Source organism: Limulus polyphemus, unplaced genomic scaffold (assembly GCF_000517525.1).
Source record: "Limulus polyphemus unplaced genomic scaffold, Limulus_polyphemus-2.1.2 Scaffold1613, whole genome shotgun sequence".
Lineage (NCBI taxonomy): Eukaryota > Metazoa > Arthropoda > Merostomata > Xiphosura > Limulidae > Limulus > Limulus polyphemus.
The window spans coordinates 161,576-180,150 of record NW_013667223.1 but is presented as its reverse complement, the minus strand read 5'-3'; the positions used below and the strand labels follow the sequence as shown (position 1 = coordinate 180,150).

The 18,575-nt window shown below is 34.8% G+C and overlaps 1 protein-coding gene across 2 annotated transcripts in view; it reads left to right on the top strand.

The window, feature by feature from the left end:
* LOC111086989 (cation channel sperm-associated protein subunit gamma 2-like) overlaps nt 1–18,575 on the top strand; it is a 100,323-nt gene that overhangs the window by 64,634 nt on the left and 17,114 nt on the right. For both annotated transcript variants that reach the window (XM_022391994.1, XM_022391993.1), the window contains 3 exons: nt 692–829; nt 6,947–7,103; nt 9,197–9,347. In XM_022391994.1, the coding sequence (XP_022247702.1) occupies nt 692–829; nt 6,947–7,103; nt 9,197–9,347 (446 nt within the window). The remainder of the gene's footprint in view (nt 1–691; nt 830–6,946; nt 7,104–9,196; nt 9,348–18,575) is intronic.

Genomic DNA, 18,575 nt, shown 5'->3' with positions numbered 1-18,575 from the left:
TGTGTGTAGATAGTGAGTAATTGAACTGCAGTCAGAAGTATTATTGACGTTCGTTGATGTAGCGTTTGTTTTAGCGCGATTGTTGAAAATAAGTGTATCGTAAAGTTATATTCGGAAAGAATAAACCAGTTTTATTAAGTAAGGACTTATGTCGCTAAAGTTTCGTCAGAACGAAGTTACGGAAAGTTAATTAACAAACGGAGCTGTAACAGTACAGTTACTATACGTCACAGGATAAAACAGATAGAATTGCAAAAACATGGTTTCCTGATCTGATATTTTGTTTGTAAGAAAGAAGATTAAACTAAAATATAACAAAAAAAAATTTTAAATGTATCAAAAAATCTTGAAGTCTTAACTGTTATGAGTAAGTAAACAATAATAATTTTAAAATAAAATTTTAGTTAAAGTCATTTCTTATTTAGAGGTTTGCATGGTTGTCAAAATATAGTTATCTAAAGTGCAGATGAAAAGAAACTTCATTTGTGTTTAAATTATTCAAGTTGTTATTGTGCATATACTGGCAATCATATTGTATATATATTCATTTATCCATTTGTGAATATATATGGTGTATTTTATGAGTTTCACTTCAATGGTGCATGAATATTTATACACATATTTTGTTCTATACATGAATGTGTATTTATAAGACTGAATGAAAAAATGGCATTCTTTCTTTATTCTTTAGGTAGAGGTTAGAAGTCTAGGTAATGTTGTTGGTCAGTTTGTCCCTGGTGTTAATCTGCATCCTGTAGACATCACCTTTAGAATTTGGGATTCAGGGCTCCATTGTTTTGATGTTACGAACAGTGACTTAATGCCACAGGTAATTAGCATATCATTAATATTTAAGGAATACTTAGTGTGTTATGAAAAGTTATCATATAGTTTATAAATATAGTTTGAAGAAAAAAATTAGATCATGTGGAGTTCAGGTAATTGAAATTTTACCACACTCACTATTCTTTCTCATTTTTTGAGCAATTTTTGGTTTCATTTCATTTCATTTTCAAGCAATGTGTGATTAACAACAGTTACAGATTCAAAGTGTAAAGGTTATTCTTGGCAGTGCACATGTTGAATTACAAGTATTTAACATAAGTAGCAATATAATTATCTACCAGTATAAAACATTTAGTGTACAATTATATGGATTATAATTAGTAGAGATAGAAAGGAGTTCCAAGATACGTATTCAAAAGATGTTTTAATTTTTTGTTCAGTATACGTTCTTTGCTTTTTCTTCTTTTTGTATCATTTTCACTAGTACAGTTTTAATGTTGTTTCAGATATGTATGTTTGGTTTTTTTTAAATGTTCAAAAACATAGGATGGTCATTTAAGTATTATTTGGTTATTGTGTTTAGTACTCTTCCAGTTTCACCTAAATAAAATTCTTGGTCACCAAAAGCAGTGTAAAATGTTAATATATATTTTTGCATCAAATAACTCTTGCACAACTAGCCCTGATGAATCCACAATGACAAATAATTAGCTGAAATTATAAGTTTGTTTTATTATTATCTGTAGAGTAAAGATACTGTTTTTCTAACTTTATTGCCAAAATCATACATGATCTAATATACTATAACTTTGATGTCCTTTTATTTGGAATAACTTCTTCCCAGGTGTTATTTATTTATATTTATGTTTTTTTGTGGTTAATGAGATTATGTTAATATTGTGTTTTTTGATGAGGTGTCTTCATAACCCTAACAGATTGTTGCTGCTGTCATTTTCAATAAAAAAAGATGTTAGTTGTGATAGAGTTTTGTTTGTTCTGTTATGTTTCTTGGTCAATTGAATATCTCATGGCTTCTTAGTTTTGTATTCATTGATGTTCTCTTTACTTCACTGTTTGAATTGTTGATGGTGCATATATCAAGAGCAATTTGAATTATACATTCTAGGGTTCCAAGTTTTAGATATGGATAGTATGCAGATTTCTGAGTTTATTGGTTTCCTATAAACAGATAACTGATCTAGTTGATTTTTTAATGTTATCATTCAAAACTTTTATGGAGAAATTTTCTTTATATTCAGTGGTGAAGTGAATGATGGTATGAGTGTTGTTGATGTGTTAAAGTCACGAAAAATATAACATGCCTCATTCAGTGTACATTAGCATGCATGGCTGTGTTGAAAGCCTTCCTCTTTAGTTGAATTAGGAAGATATTGGCTAATGAGGTGTATAAACCTTTGTACTCAGTTGCTGCTTGATGTAGGTTGCTAAGCCTTTAAAAATTTTGCACGTGGAGGATATATTTTAGGTTTTATATAAATTTGAATAACTAAAAAATCATGAATTACTACATCAACACCATAGAATTCCATTATAATTTATCAAGCTTAGTAACTAAGCTGCAATTCAGTCTAAAAAAATATGAAATTTCGAGCAGACTAAAGACACAACCTACCTCCTTGAAATCTCAGTTCGAAAGAAATGGATAATGTCCTAAGATTTTAAAATGGCTGACAAAGCCACTAGGGGACATTCTGAGCTTTCGATTGATTATTCATGTCATATATAGAAATAAGTGTATATAATAAAGGGTGCTAGCAGAGATGCAGCTTTTGTTGTGCACGTAGGGCTAATGATATAGAGAAAGGTACATCAGAGGAGCTAAGTAATAAGTACAAGGGGTTGATAAAGTCATTTAAAGAAAATGGCCATAACGTAATTAACTGTGAGGATGAAGTTATAAGTAGGTCACTAGGGCTAAATGCTAGGCTTAGGTTAGTATCTAATATTAAGCAGATTGGCTGGTTAGACTCGTGGGATCAGTTTAATGAAAGAAAGGAGCCTTTTTGTTGCAATGGATGGTTTGCATTTATATAGGATAAGGGATGGCTTGTTTGCTAGGGCTATTTACTCGGTTGTAAGAGAGGTTTTAAACTAAGGTTAGACAGTGGTGAGGGCCAGGATAAACTAAATGCAAAAACAATAAGAAGCAGAGAAAAGTTTTGATAGGAAATGAGTATAGAAGTACTTATAAGAGTAAGCTTAATTGTTATTATTGTAATGCTAGAAGTATAAGAAATAAAATAGATGACTTTAGAGCACTGGTAGGAATGCAGGATTTTGATATAATGGGAATAACATGGTTAAACATAGATGATTTTGATGACAGAAATTTCTTTGAAATATAGGGTTACAGGCTATTTAATAGGGATAGAGTACTAAAGAGAGAAGTGGTTTTATATGTAAAATGTGAGTTACATCCTGTTGAAGTTCAGAATATTAAAGATAATAGTAAGGAAATTGAATCCATTTGGTTTTATATTAGTGGATATAAAGAGAAAAGGCTTTTAATGGGAATCTATTACAGACCACCATATGATACTGATGAAATTAGTGAGAAACTTTACAATGAGATTAATATTTCAGCTGTTAATGAAGTCATAATTATGGGTGATTTTAATTTCAGGCATATAGATTTGGAAATGCTAGAGTCAAACCATGAGGGCGAAAGGTTTTTGAAACTGGTAAAGGTGGTTTTCTTTATTTGCATGTTGTGATTTGTTGGCACCTCTCGATATTTGTAACATGCTCCAAATACTACTGGCACTTTTTATCCATTTGCTAACTTGAACTGACCATCAGTGGTGCACTGATTAATCATGGAGATAGCACTTCCTTCTCGTTTTGAATCTGATGGGTTATCTCTATTCTGTTTCTTCTAGCAGCAGCATCCATGGTGACAGTCACTCTTTTCTTGTTTCTTGCCAGCACTAACTTTATAAGTAGCTCCAGCTGCTGTAATTTTTGCTGTTGCTTGTTGGTGACAGACTTGCATTACTTTGCAATGTGCCCTATTTTACAACAAGTATAGCATTTCTTCTCCCATTTGTCTGTTAACCTCCTGTTACCTTTGGTGGACTTCTGCTTTTGGTCAGCCACCACTGGTTTTGACTTTAACTGGTTATTCTTAGACAGGCCAGTTATGCTCTCAACATGGACTTCCATGTACTATTCTGCCAACTTGATCATCTTGCCCATGTCTTTTGGTGCTACTTTTCTTCTTTCTCAATTTGAGCTCTTATTCTCTCTCTCTCTACTTCCTTTTCTTCTTTAAGTCATTCTTCCTGACTTCTTCCTTTACACTTTTCTCTCTTTAGGTTTTTGTTGTTGTTTAACAAACTCTCATAGTTTGTTTGCCATCTTTGAGCCCAAGAAGCTCACCTCTTTCTATCCTTTTATCAAAATATGTTGACATGGTTTTATAGCATGATTGTAATCTCTACACCATTTTTTCCACCCTTACAGTTATGTGTATATAGGCCTGCTTCTGCTGTTTTTCACGTTTTCTTCTACCACTGTTTCAACACTGTATAATCCTGGCTGGCTCACCAAATGTCAGTTTGATGGGGCCACGATTCATTTATAGTACGTTTGAAAATAATATATTCAAAACAAGTTAAACGTATGTACAATAATTCTTTTCACAGTTATATCTAAAACTCTAAATAACTCTCTTTTTTTCTTTTGTTATCATAATATAATTTTAGTCTTCTAGTTTGCCAGCCTTTTTTATTAGTATTATTCTGGTATTAATTTGATCTCTTTCAGTTTCTCTCAAACTTCTGTAAAAACTTTTATAAAAGTTTGGAGATGGCTTGAGTGGGTAATGAAGAAAACTTTATGATATTTTGGCAAGATTATGTCATCTTCAGGTACCAGTAGTTTAAAGAGACAAATAAATATATATACAGTATGGAACAAAGAGGTCACATGATTGGATATTGCTTCACAGCCTAGTATAGGTATTTTGGTTTAGAGTGAGGCTGTTTTGTTCAATTAAGATAGCTTCCTTTATTCTGCATTTATTGATGTTTGGTTCTTTGTTCAAAATTACAGTGTTCTCTATAGATATACTGGGGTTTTTTTGAGTTGCAAGGGTGCTAAACATGAGAGTTTTTTTATTATGTCCAGTGAACTAGGTTTCCAACTTTCTTCCAATTTCTCTAATGTAGAATTCTGGTCAGTTATTTATTGCATCTTATTTTATAAATGACGTTTGGTATTGTGTGATTTTATATAATTTTTATTTAATAATGATTTTAGTTTAGAGCTAAGTTTTTGGGTGAATTTGAAGTCAACAGGAATTTTATGTTTAATGGCAAGTTTTCTCAAAATGTTGATTATCTTTAAACCAATTTCAAGGATAAATGGTAAATTGCTGTGTAATGTTGTGTTGTTTTTTGGTGTATTAGTGTCAGTTTTGTTTGTGAGCTGAGTTTTTAGGTTTTTGTTCTGATGGTTATGTGGAAATTTTTTGACAAAGGTTAGTGGAAATTTGTTGGTGTGAATGAAGGAATGATTTATAGAGTTAATTTCTTCATCTGTGTAGTAAGTTGATCAATGTTGTGAAGCTATGTCTATAAGATTATTGTTTGGATTCATGGATAGAATTTCAGTGGATGTAGAGGCCTGTGTGAGTGACTTTTCAGTGAATTTTGGTTTTGAACTGTGTGTCAGGTCTAATTATGTTGACGTTAAGAAAAAATAGCTGTTTGTTATTTTTGTGTTCAATGGTGAATTTAATGTTAGGGTGAATGGAGTTTATATGTTCAAAAAAAGTGTTTATATGTTTGGTAGAAGTGATACCAGCAGAAGTGTTGTCTACATTTCTGTACCAGTATAGGGGAGGATAAAGTGCAAATTGTATGGTTTGTGTTTCGACCTGGGTTCTAAATATGTTAGTGAGAAAAGTTTTGTTATTGAAAATGAATTTGGTTTTTATTTTTGTGAATTCTAAGAGGAAAAAAAAAAGTGCATTGGGGATATGAATTAAAGGATTGGGATCACACAGTAGAGGTCAAGTTCAATATTACAAGCTACTTTGACGGGAACTTCGGTAACAAGTGCCACAATGTCAAAGCTAGCCATTAATGCTTTAGGATTTAGTTGGTCTAATGTGTTTCTAAAGTTAGAGACATTTTTAAAATTGAACCTAAAAAGTGGGTTCCTTGTCATCAAATTTAAACTTTATTTTGTTATTCTAACTTTCTCTTCCTAAGACAGAAGATATATATGCCTGACCATGTAAATAAATATTATTTCATATCTGCTTGTTTGTTAATTTCTAGTATAAATTCTTTCCGAGAAACTTCAGCAATACAAGTCCTTTCTTGATTAAACTAGTTTATTCTTCCTCGATACAAACTTTTAATACACAGTAATTTCACAGTCAGTACATATCTCATCACTCTAAACTTAACTTTTATAACACATGCTATAAATCACAGTGATTCACACACTTTACTTACAGTGCCTACTGTTTGCTTGACTCAATTATCTATCTACTGCTGGCTTTCTTTGCCAGGTTTATATATACTAAAAAAGAGGGCATCTAAATTACATTCGAGCTGGTGGGTACATTCATGATCCTTCAAGAAACTCCAGCATGCATGTTCCCTAGTTGCCATAACAATATCAATCTGACATTAGCTAAATGCTGAGGCATTAACAATGTTGGTTATAGAAAATGTAACTAATTTAGTCAGGTTTTAATTTGTTTTTATGAATTTTAGCCTATATATATATTTGTTTTCATCATTAATACCTAGATTTTATTTTAATAATTTTATCTCTTTTTCAAAATGAACTAATTATTGCTGCTGAAAAACATGTCTGTTATTACCAGGTGATCATACCTGAGTGTGTGATAGATTAAGTTGTGGTAAATATAAAATTTAACTGTAAGTAAGAGGGAAAAAAAGATTATAGTTATGATGTAATTTCTGTAATCATGATTTGTAGATTTTGTTTTATGCATCTGAGAAGCTACAAATTCTCTGCTATTATAGTTGATAAATAAGGCATTGTTATGATGTATAGAATATTTTTATAAATGAAGTGTAGTTTAAACATTTTTAGTGCACTATACACTAAATGTAACAGAGAATTCTTTTATGTGATCTTTTGTTTTTATCTTTTATAGGGAAGATACCATTTGTTGATGATGCTAGGCTGTCCTCCTTCATACAAGTTAGTCTTTGATTGGCAGGCAACATATAATCTAGTCAAGTTTCGAAGTGGACAAAAATTTGATTGTATAGATGCCATACCAAACAGGCCATGCTTTTACTTTGCAAAAGGCAATTTACTGTATTTTATTTTTATGCTTTTGTTAATAAAAAATAATATTAAAGGGGCTAATGTGATAGTAATTATGTTGTGAAAGGACAAATATAGTTTTAATTGGATCCATATTGTGATGTCATTCTGTATTGTTTGAGTGTTCCTTTGCATTAAATTAAGCCAAGTACTGAACCTATAAGTAAAGAAATTTTGAAAGTAAAATAGCTTTTGGTGTAAGATGGAATCAAAGTATTGAACATTATCACTATTTCACATTTACAGAGTGTTGATATGTTGCAAGGAAATACCAACAAAACAACAGAAAATTATTTAGTTTGAAAATCATTTAGCAGGCACAGAGTTGTTGAAATGCACAATCTGCCTAGAGTGATTTCTCTGGTTATGTTTTGATGCATTTATGTGCATCTTCATCTGATGAAGATAACAAAAGTGCATTAAAATGCAGTTTAAGAAAAAGCTCACTAGGCGAGTTTTAATATTGACAACTCCTTGCAGAAAATTATCTTATTGGCAAAGCTAATTCTCTAATGTAAACTTTATCAGTCTTACATTTTAGGGTGTCTCAACATTATGTCTGCAGAGTTATACTGCTAAAAACAGGGTTTCAATGCTTATGGTGGGCACAGTGCAGATTGACCATTGTGTAGCTTTGTGCTTAACTATAAACATACAAATTATTCCTAGACCTAAAACAAAGAGTTAAACACCCCAGCTCTTTCCTTTCTCAACAAGACTTTGCAAGATATATAAAATAGAGAATGTTTGGAAATACAGTAATGGTTAGAAGGGAAACTTGCATAAATATGTCATTTAACAACATTTGAACAGTAGAGTTGCACATTTATCATAGCAACTAGTGAAAACAATATAGAAACCTAAGCTAAATGACTTAAAAGAGTATCATGGCTAAGAAAATATTGCAAATGAACTGTCCTAATTAAAGCTTTACTAAGAACTCCTTTAGCAATCAAAGTTAAAGGAAATTTTGACTGTTATTATATTCCCTGTCATGTGGATTTCCTCAGTCTATGACACTTTTGACTGGCACAACAAATGTATGTTTAACAGTGACAAAATAATTGTTTTATTATCCTTAATGCAGCTGATTACTGCTAATTAATAATGTGATGGATACATAAATCTAAACAGGTTTAAAACTTAAATTTTGAATAATAACTTATTGAATCTCTCTCAATATTCAACTCAACTTAAATATCAACCACTTAGTTCTTTTCATATTTTGTCAATATGACAACCCTGTTAATAGATAACTTCCATGGCCTAAAATATGTTGGTGACTTCATAGATATCTCAAATAATACTAAATAAAGCCACCCACTGAGATATATTACAAATATAAAACACTTATGTGAGTCAAAGATGTTATTCTTCTGTAATTACACATTAATTACCATTTTCATACATTATTAGGTACATATTCAATCTCTGAACACCATAAATTCAAGAATATAACAATTTTATCGAGAGGAGTTTGCTTCCTTTCACTCAGTTCTTATTAATAATTGAATATGTAATACAAGAATATTGGATTATATTGATTTAAAGGTATGGTCTTTGTGCAAATTAATATTTTTTTGCATTAAAAAATAATAATTGAATTTTTGTACAATTTAAAATTGATCATATATCCTAAACCTTCAATACATATACCAACAAAGTTTTATGTTGTTCATTGTGATATACATTGAAAGAAACAACACTTGCATGCTATCCATAAAAGTAGAACATGTGGCTTGTTGCCCAAAATAATGTTGTTGCTAACTGAAAAAAAAGAAGCTTCTAATAAATGCATTTCCATATTATTTTCTGATAGAAAATCAGTTATTAATTTGTACAATTTTTAATTATCTTCACAGTAAAAATGCAATTTATTTAGAGAAAATCATCTGACTTTTGACTTGAGCATATGAAACATGTTTATAGGTTTTAGTTTTTGTTTAAAAATTTGAAGCAACTATTGTAAAATGTTTAAGTTATCACAATTGTCACTACTTGTTTTGAAGACTGGTATGTAATGAATTAAAACTCTTTTGATTTTATCAACATTTATTTGATTTATGTCTTTCAGAATTCTCTCCACTGTTTCTCTTGACTGATGAGTCTATTGGGAAAGTTGAAAGGTTTACAGGAAAATATACCATCAAAATTGTGGGAGGTGGTATTGAAGAAATTCAAAATTATACTGAAGAGGAGGTTCTCAAATATAACTTACAAACAGAGTATGTGTTTAGGATAGTGGATAGTAAAGAATTGATGCCTATTTAGTTTTAAATAGGAAAGTTTATAATAGAAGTGTGATGTGTGTACATATTAAATTATTATATTTTAAATTTTCAAAATTTGGAAATAATGTCTCTCATAGGATCAGTGATTATATTTCCTTTAACTCTTTTTTTTTTTCCTTTTCATTAGAGTGACAGTATATGTAGCTTTAATTATTTTGCTCCATTAATCAATTTCATGTTTCTATACAATTAATGTAAACTTTCATAAATATAGTGTTTATGCATTTTTGAAAAGTATACTATAAGTGGAAACAATAGTTTTATAATTATGACATTTTGACCTCAGGATGTTTTTTAAGGAACTGTTTTATACATTTTAAATTCAATGTTTCTAACCCCTCGAATATATAATATATATAATATATTCAAAACAAGTCAAACATATGTACAAAAACTCTTTATACTTTTGGATATCACAATTGTATCTAAAACTCTAAATAATTCTCTTTCTTGTTAAAAGTCCACACAGACTGACTCAATTACTTTAGAATCCAATTGACAAAAATTATTTTTCTCTACTCTGTTTCTTACTATGCAATCTCTGATAGATTCACTTACATTACTCCATGACTTACCACAGTTGTATCTCAACTTTAAATAATTGTCTCCTTTTCATCAAAGTCCATACAGACAGGTTAAACTACTTTAGAACACACTTTGACAAGACAAATTATTTTCCTTATCTCTGTTAAATTGTGAAAATCACTTCAAATATTGCCCATTATGGCTAAATTAACAATCACACAGTCTAACTTCACTTTCACTAAGTTAACATTTTTTGACTTCTTTAGAAATTGCCCATTACAGCTAAACTGCCAATCACTCTGTCTAGATCTGTCTAACTATCTCTTTCTTAACTTGTTTTCTTTTCTCTATTTAACTTGGGCTCGCTAGTCGCCTATATATATACCTTGTTCACGGCGGCTTCAAACTTTCTATAAAATATACAGTGCTTTAATGGAACAATACTCACTTAAGGTAATGAAAAAAAAAACCAAAAATCGAGTAATGTGATATCAACAATTTAACTAAAGCCTAGTACAACTATCTAACTGCATACACAACATACGACTCATACAGAGTTATGTAACAAAACTTATCACAACTAATGCTTTTAAAACAATCAACCTTCAACACCCATGTCATGAGAAGTAAACAATCATTAAATATTAAGTCACAAAATAAACTAAATAATAATGCTTACACTGAACAGTCTTGTATATCCAACGCTGTCCTATCCACTAAATTAAACTAAAAACGTTTTTAAAAATAAGTCAAAGCCATCCCTTATCATTCAAATATTTATCAAGCTTTTTCATTAATTCCCTTAAATTAACTGCATCCACCACATCGAAAGGCCAACCACCCTGTTAGAAGAATAAAGCTGGCTTAACTGAAAATGACTTCATCCCTGCCAAAATTTATATTTGTGTCCCTTAGTCTTACTATTCTCAGCATTAAATATGAAAAAAGATGACGCATCAACACTATCAATTCCCTTAATAATCTTAAACACCCCAGTAAGATCCTCTCTAACTCTTCTTTTTCCAAGAGAAAATAAGTTCATAGATCTTAACTTATCTTCATATGATAACATTTTCATCCCAGGTGTCATCCTAGTAGCCCTCCTCTGAACCCTTTCCAACAATTCAGTGTTCTTCCTGAGGTAAGGAGCCCAAGACTGAACACAGTATTCCAAAAAGATATCTTACCTCTTCTCACACAAACCAAACCTTTTCTAAATTAGTACTGCCCTCTATTGGCATAAATTTTCAATGCTTGCGACTAGCCTTCCACCTCCCACATCTGTATATCCACATAAACAATTATCATGCAGCAGCTCTTCACCAGTAGGAACGTCACAAAACTCCTATCATAACCAGCACCCTCTTCACATTTGCACTCATTAATAACTTCTCAATTGGCAGTAATACTGTACAGACGTGCTGGTTTTTTCCAATACAGTAGTTACCACTTCTCACAAGATTAGTTATTCTTGTTCAATGCTGCCCTCTATATGCAAATATTTTCTTTAAGTATGCCACAAGTCTTGCACTCCCCCCTTGTTGTAATTAGTACATTCCAACATGTCTCTCATGCAAATTATCATGCTTCATCTATTAACCAATAGTAGCATAATATGCTCATGTGATGCAGGTGACTTCCTCTACCGAACCCTCACTTTTCGTTTAGCAATGCTTGAGTTCAGATGTTTTGCTTTTTGTTCATTATTTCTCAAAATGGTTTAACTTCAATTTACTCTCTTTTAAGAATTTTTTTCCACTTTATTTTCAAAAGTGTTTGATTTACCCGTGTTTTGCAGCAAAAAATTTCCCTTGTTTGATTGGTATCAAGCATGAATTCCGAAGTTAATATTACCACTTCGGGTACATATGATTCATCTGATGCCATAATTCAGGCCACAGGTGCGGTGACCCATCAGGAGATTTATCAGCCTTTGTTCGTAGGGAAATTAAACATTATATGGGACAACCTTCGTCTCCTGCTGTTGCCCCTATTTCTCCTGAGCCTTTCATAAGCCTGGCCAGGATGATAAGGATTTTGATCGTTTTCCCTACTCTCTAAGTTCGCCGTGCCTTCCCAGACCGTACCTGAGGATTCTACTTTTTTACAGATGTGTGATGTTTTGTCTATTGCTCCTATTTCTTATGATCCACGTCCTTCCCTCTTACATGATTCTGCTTTCCAACCTTATTTAATTCCCCCATCCCCTGATATTTGGGTTCACACTGAGCATTTTGCCTCTCAGTTAGGTGACAGCGTTAGTATGCTTTGTCTCCTATGGGCTTCGGATCAGTCCGCCCTCACTTAACATAGAACAGACTGTCCATATTTGGACCAACAACTGTTGGATTCAGTTTTTTCCTGTTTTTTTTTGGGGGGGGCCCAAATCTCCCATTAATCTTACCAATTCCCAGTATTCCCATCTTTGTCTTGTCCTGACAACTCTTTTGTGGTACATCTCCTCAATCCATTTCCTGTCTGAGGATTTTTACAGGTACCCTGAGGGGTTTTCTGGGGTAGTCCTCTCCTTCCTTACTTCCATGTTGGTCTAGTTGTCATCTTCAGCTCTGGTCCTATGGTTTATTTGTTGTTGGGACTTTTTGGGTCAAAATGCCATATTGTCATGGTCCCATCTCCCGGCTTCTTATCTATGGGACCTTTGGATGGTCCAGTTTTTTGGGGACATTTTGTGTTTAACACAATCCTGGAGTCTTTGGGGTCAAGGGTAGTTTGGTCCAACAACAATCCACCCTTTATCATCTGGTGGCTCATTTGTCCCAATCAGAGCCAAGTGTCCCAGCCCTTGCCTGTTCATCCTTCCTGTGGTGCTACTGTACATCGTTTTTCACGACGACGCTTGGTATGCCAACTACAGTTTCAGTGACTACCTAGTGGGTTTGGTTCTGGTGGGAGCTCGTTAGGTGACCTTCGTTCATTGGTGGAGCCCTTTCATCTCCAATGTTTGGGTTCACTGCCTTTTGTTAGAGAGATTTGTCATTCCTTTTCTTACCCTTCCTCCCTTGTTCTGCATGCCTACTTCCTTTCCTCCTCCTCGGGATCCCTTGTCATGCCAGTGTATATCCAAGGCAGTGCAAGACCTCCTCACATAACAGGCTATCAAACCTGTTCCACAGGTTCAGGAGAGGTTTTACTCCCACCTGTTTGTAGTTCCTAAAAAGACAGGGGACTGGAGGCTGTTCTTCAACCTGTCCCGTCTGAGTCAATATGTTCGCACCCCACACATCACCATGGAATCCTACCTTAATCTTCAGTGGGCTTTTTCTCTAGGTCTTTAAAAGACCAAGATGCTTATCTGCATATTTCCATATTGGAGCATTCTCATCCTTATCTTCAGTTTGTCCATCATGAGGGGGTGTACCAATTTCATACCCTACCCTTTGAGGTGATCTTTGGCACCATATGTTTTCTGTTAGGTGGTGTGAACCTTTGCTCTACATCTTCATGCCCTGGGGTAGCTCTTTCACTTTTACATGGATGACTGGCTTCTTCTCACCCATTCTGAATGGGAGTTGGCCTGTTACTCATCAGCTCCTTCTCAAAGCTGCTCGGGCGAGCTGGTTGATCAAATTGGAGAAGTCCTTCCTTCATTTTACCCAGTATCATTTTCATCTGGGTGTTTGCTTTAACACCCATCTCAGTCGGGCCCTACCTTCTCCTCTCTGGCTCTGGTCTATGGAACTGGTCAGTCGGAACACCCTGTCTGCTCCTTCACTTTCTTCTTGCAAGGTTCTATCACTTTTGGGTATGTGGTCTTCTATGACTCCCCTCATACCCCTCAACCAGGCTCATATGCAATCCCTTCAATGGGGCAGGATCCCTTTGATACTCCTACCCTTCATTCCTACATTGTGGATGATCTCTGATGGTGGTTGGACAAGGCTCAGACATCAGTGGGTGTTCCACTTCCGTCTCCACAGTCAAAATTACATCTGTTCATTGATTCATCCCTTCAGGGCTGGGGTGCGTGGGTCGATCACCAGAAGGCTTTGAGTCATTGGTCTGTGGGGAACCATTCTCTTCATATCAACATCCTTGAACTCCTTGCTGTTTGTCGGACTTTGGATCACCTTCTTCCCATCTCCAGAGATTGTCTGATTATGATCCATTCCTCAATTCAACAGTAGTGGCTCATATTAATCACCAAGTTGGCACCTCTACTCACACTTCCCACCCTTCCTCCCCACTTGTCCAGTGCTCACACCTTCTGCCAAACTTTAAAGTGAGGGTTCAGTGGAGGAGTGTAGAGGGAGTCACATGCATCACGTGAGCATACTATGTTACTATTGATTAACAGATAAAGCATGGTGATTTGCATTAGAGACACATTGGAATGTACTAATTCCAACAGGGGGGGGGGGGGAGAACAAGGCTTGGGGCATGAGTAAAGAAAATGTTCACATATAGAGGGCAGTACTGAATGAGAAGATCTAATTTTGTGATTAGATATCGGAAATACATTTTCAGTATTGGAAAAATATGACGTCAATGTTTTCCTTTATACTATATACATTTTGGAATTTGGAAAGTTTGCTTTTTGCAACTTTTCTTACTTTTTCAGGAGTCTTTTTAGCTATTGTATTGTGGATCCCACTCTGTAGCAAGTAGTACCTGACCAGCTATACTTTTTTTTTTAAATCTGTACAGCCTATCCTGTGACCATGCTGGATGTCAATTACATTGTAGCACTTCCTACTGTGGACCTGATGTATAATTCCAGATGCCACCCGGTGTTGGTTGAGTGTCTCCATTCTAATGTCCTCTCTGCCTAAACAATTACATTGCAGGATTGGGTTATGCACTCTGTAGAGATGGGGTGTTCCATAGGACTGCTAGTAGTTCTCTTTAATTCTCAGACCGTACACCCATGAACTAACATGAGTAAAGCAGACAGAGATTGCTACCCAGCTCTGATGCTCTGCAGCATTGAGACTCTTTCTACTGCAGGCCTGATGTACAATTCCAGATGCCACCAGTTTTTTGGTTGAACAACTGTCGGCATGGTTGCTCTGCTTTTCAAGATAGGGTATCACAGTCACCTATTGCACTATCTTCGGTGATGTAGTTCTCCATACTTTCTAATGTGTTTTTTTCCTCATTTCTTCTAGTGGAGTATGAGGGTTTTTACCACTTAACAGTTTTTAGCTGCAGGGATGGTGGACCATGGAAGCCTGTCCTCCTGAGTAATGAATCATACCACTCAGTTGAGAATAGGGCAGCAGCATTCTGCAGGTGCCAGTTGCGTATTAGCATTTCCTACCACGAACCTGATGTAAAATTCTAGATACCACCTGGTTTTGGTGGTAGCACTATGCATTCTTACTGTCTATATATCTGACTGATTGCTTTTTCCTACTGTGTCATTCCTTCTTCCTACCATCCTCTAGAGATACATTCCTGGTGGGTCTGGTATTGGTTGAAGATGGCCTGGTTACAATTAGATCTTGTTTCGATGGCATAATGCCCTTCCTACCGTGGACCTGAAGTACAATTCCAGATAGTGGCAGGTTTTGGTTGAAGCACTCTGCCATGTTATGACTATATATATCCATATTTGCAGTTTGTCCATCAGACTGAGACATTCCTCCTACCATCCTGCTGACTATTATCCCTCCTCCTACAGTGGACTGGATGACAAATGCCCACTGCTGCCAGGTTTTGGACTGGAGATGCACCCCAGGTTTGCAATCCCTCTTCCTACCATCTACTGGATGTCAGTTCCCGGCAGCTGTTGTTGGTTGTAGCTTGACGCAGTACATGTTTTCCCCCTTGTGCACATCTGGGTATCCTTCTCCTTTCCCGGACTGGAAGTACCATACCCATCTGTCAGGTTTTGGACTGGAGATGCCATCCCGCCAGGGCTTTCCACCTTCCTACTATCCACTGGATGTCAGTTCCTGGTGGTTCTGTGTTGGTTTTGTTGGAAATGCTTGCAAGTGGAGACGGATTTTAGTACAGAAGCTCATCTTCCCTAATAATTTCCATTTCAAGGTGAATAGTTAGGTGATCCTCTACCTATGGCCTAGTGTTGGATGAGGTCGAATTACCACTATGATCTGTCACGTCCTAGCCACTCAACACTCAGGGGTCCCATTAATTGGTCATACATATTCTAGGATTCCTTCATGTTTTTTCCCCCTTTTATGTTCACGACACAATCATAAAAGAGTGAAGAATATACCTGGATCAGATGTGGTGTGGTCTGCCTTATTGCATTTCAGGAATAATGAATAACAAACAAACAGCACACAGTCCACTTGTTGTAAAATAATATATTAAAACAAATCAAACATACATACAAATGTTTGATACACAGTTAATTACCACAGTTGTATCCAGAGCTTTAAATAATCGTCTTATTCTTCTCTGCTTTCTTATTACAATACAATCAGTGATAATTACATTACACTATTGGTTACCACAGTTGTATCCAGAGCTTTAAATAATTGCCTCTTTTCATCAAAAGTCCACACAGGTTTATTCATTTACTTTAGAACACAATTAACAAGAGAAATTATTCTTCTCTACTCTGTTGTTACAATACAATGGGCAATAATTTCACTTAAAAAAAGTGCCACTATATGCTCTTTATGTCTGAACTTACAAACACACAATCTACATATATTTTACTATATCTCTCACTAACTTTGTCAAATTTGAACTACATTTTGGATGCATATTTATAAATAGCCCAACTGAGACCTAGAACTTTTCAGACACTATGAGATATTGTGATGTAATACTACTCAAGAATAACTTAGAAGGTTCGAGTAACATGACTCAATAATACAACAATTTCTAATTTATGATGGTTGAACTACACAACACACAGTTATGGAAAGAAACCTGTGATAAAATATCGCTTCTAAAAATAACTAAATTTAACACTTGCACTATACTTAAATTAAAACAGTCATGTATATCTAATAGCAGTGGTGATTGAATTTCCATGATGTTCTATAGTCCTTGCATTATGCAAAGACTGGAGTATCACCTGCCTTAGAGATCTGGAGAATCAATAGCTGTAACATAGTTCAGCTACCTCAAAGTGGTGGTTCATAATGATAGTACAGCACAGTATTCTGCACTTATAACAGACTATACAATTGCAAGATGTTATGCATATCAGCATTACATTTCCTGGTTTGTGTGCTTTACCTTGATGCATGGAAAGTAGTAAATAAGTTGTATCTGGGTCTTTCAGTTGCTCTTCCTCTTATATCCTGATTGAACATTTGTGGTGTCCATTCATAGGCAGAATTGTCACTGCTTATATGGTTTGTCATCAATGCTGCTGCAATGGATTTAACTACTAAACGATGTTCAGGATCTGGATATTCAACAAAAGGACATTGGAATTTCTGTGTTATTTATACAATGAAGTTATGCTCTTGCTGTGTCATTATTCAATGTGCAATCATGTTTTTCAAATTTTTGAAGTTCATTGACAACACAAATAATGAACTTCCCACAACACTTTCTTGGTTTCAAATTCAAGCCTGCATCTTTAATATGCTAAATCCCTTAGTTTTTAGCACTGGCTTGAATTGCTTAATCAAATACTAAAATGTAATTCATATGAATAAGACATCCATAAAATTGCAATCCAGTGAGAGTAAATTTCATCAGCCTCTTGAAAGCAGCAGGCATGTTATACAGACTGAATGGCATGAAATGGAACTCATACAATCCGTTCGGAATGCTGAATCATTTAATTTAACTTGACAGAAATAAGATACAGCACACTGAATGAAGTGATGGGTTTCAACACATTTATCTACTTGTAGTAAAGGAAAGATAATGATGCATATCACCATATTCAACAGATCATGCATGACCTAGGAGTTCCACTTTTTATTTAAAATAAGTACTAGAGATTTCCAAGTACTCTTCTAGGGTTGCATTGTTCCATATCTTAACAACTGCTTGATTTCAGAGCTTCTGCAGCCATTGTCTACTATTGACCCTCCTGCACTTTAGCCAGAATGAAACTTGCATCCAATAGTCATGAAACAATGTTACTAGCAGAACCTTGCTACCAACATCTCTGCCACTCCAAGGGAGGCCCTAAAATACTTAAAAGAGATATGCACATCCAAATATATGTGGTGCTCTCAGGCAAGATCACCATTAGAATTCTATGATGCACAGGGATACTCATCGGTGTTGCATTCCATGTCCAACTTCATCACTGGATGCAGTCTTAGGGACCATCTCTATTAGTCCTTAAAATTCCATCTAATACTTGCCATCACAACCCATCCTTACCACTCTGTCCCCCAATGGCACAGTGATATGTCTTCAGACTTACAACACTAGAAACCAGGTTTTGATACCCATGGTGGGTAGAGCACAGATAGCCCATTGTGCAGCTGTGTGCTTAATTACAAACAAACTTATCACTCTATGTTCTTACATATTGGATGTAACTAGTAGAGGCTGATTTGCAGCAGATGGGGATTTCCCCTAGTAAATTTTCAACTTCTTATTACTGAATATGATATAGAATTCAAATATAGCTCTCACCATGAACTGGTGAAAGCCCTAGATGTAGGAGAGGGACTCTGTTAGCTCTTGCCACACTTCCTGTCCACACTTCAATCACACTATCTTCCCCTA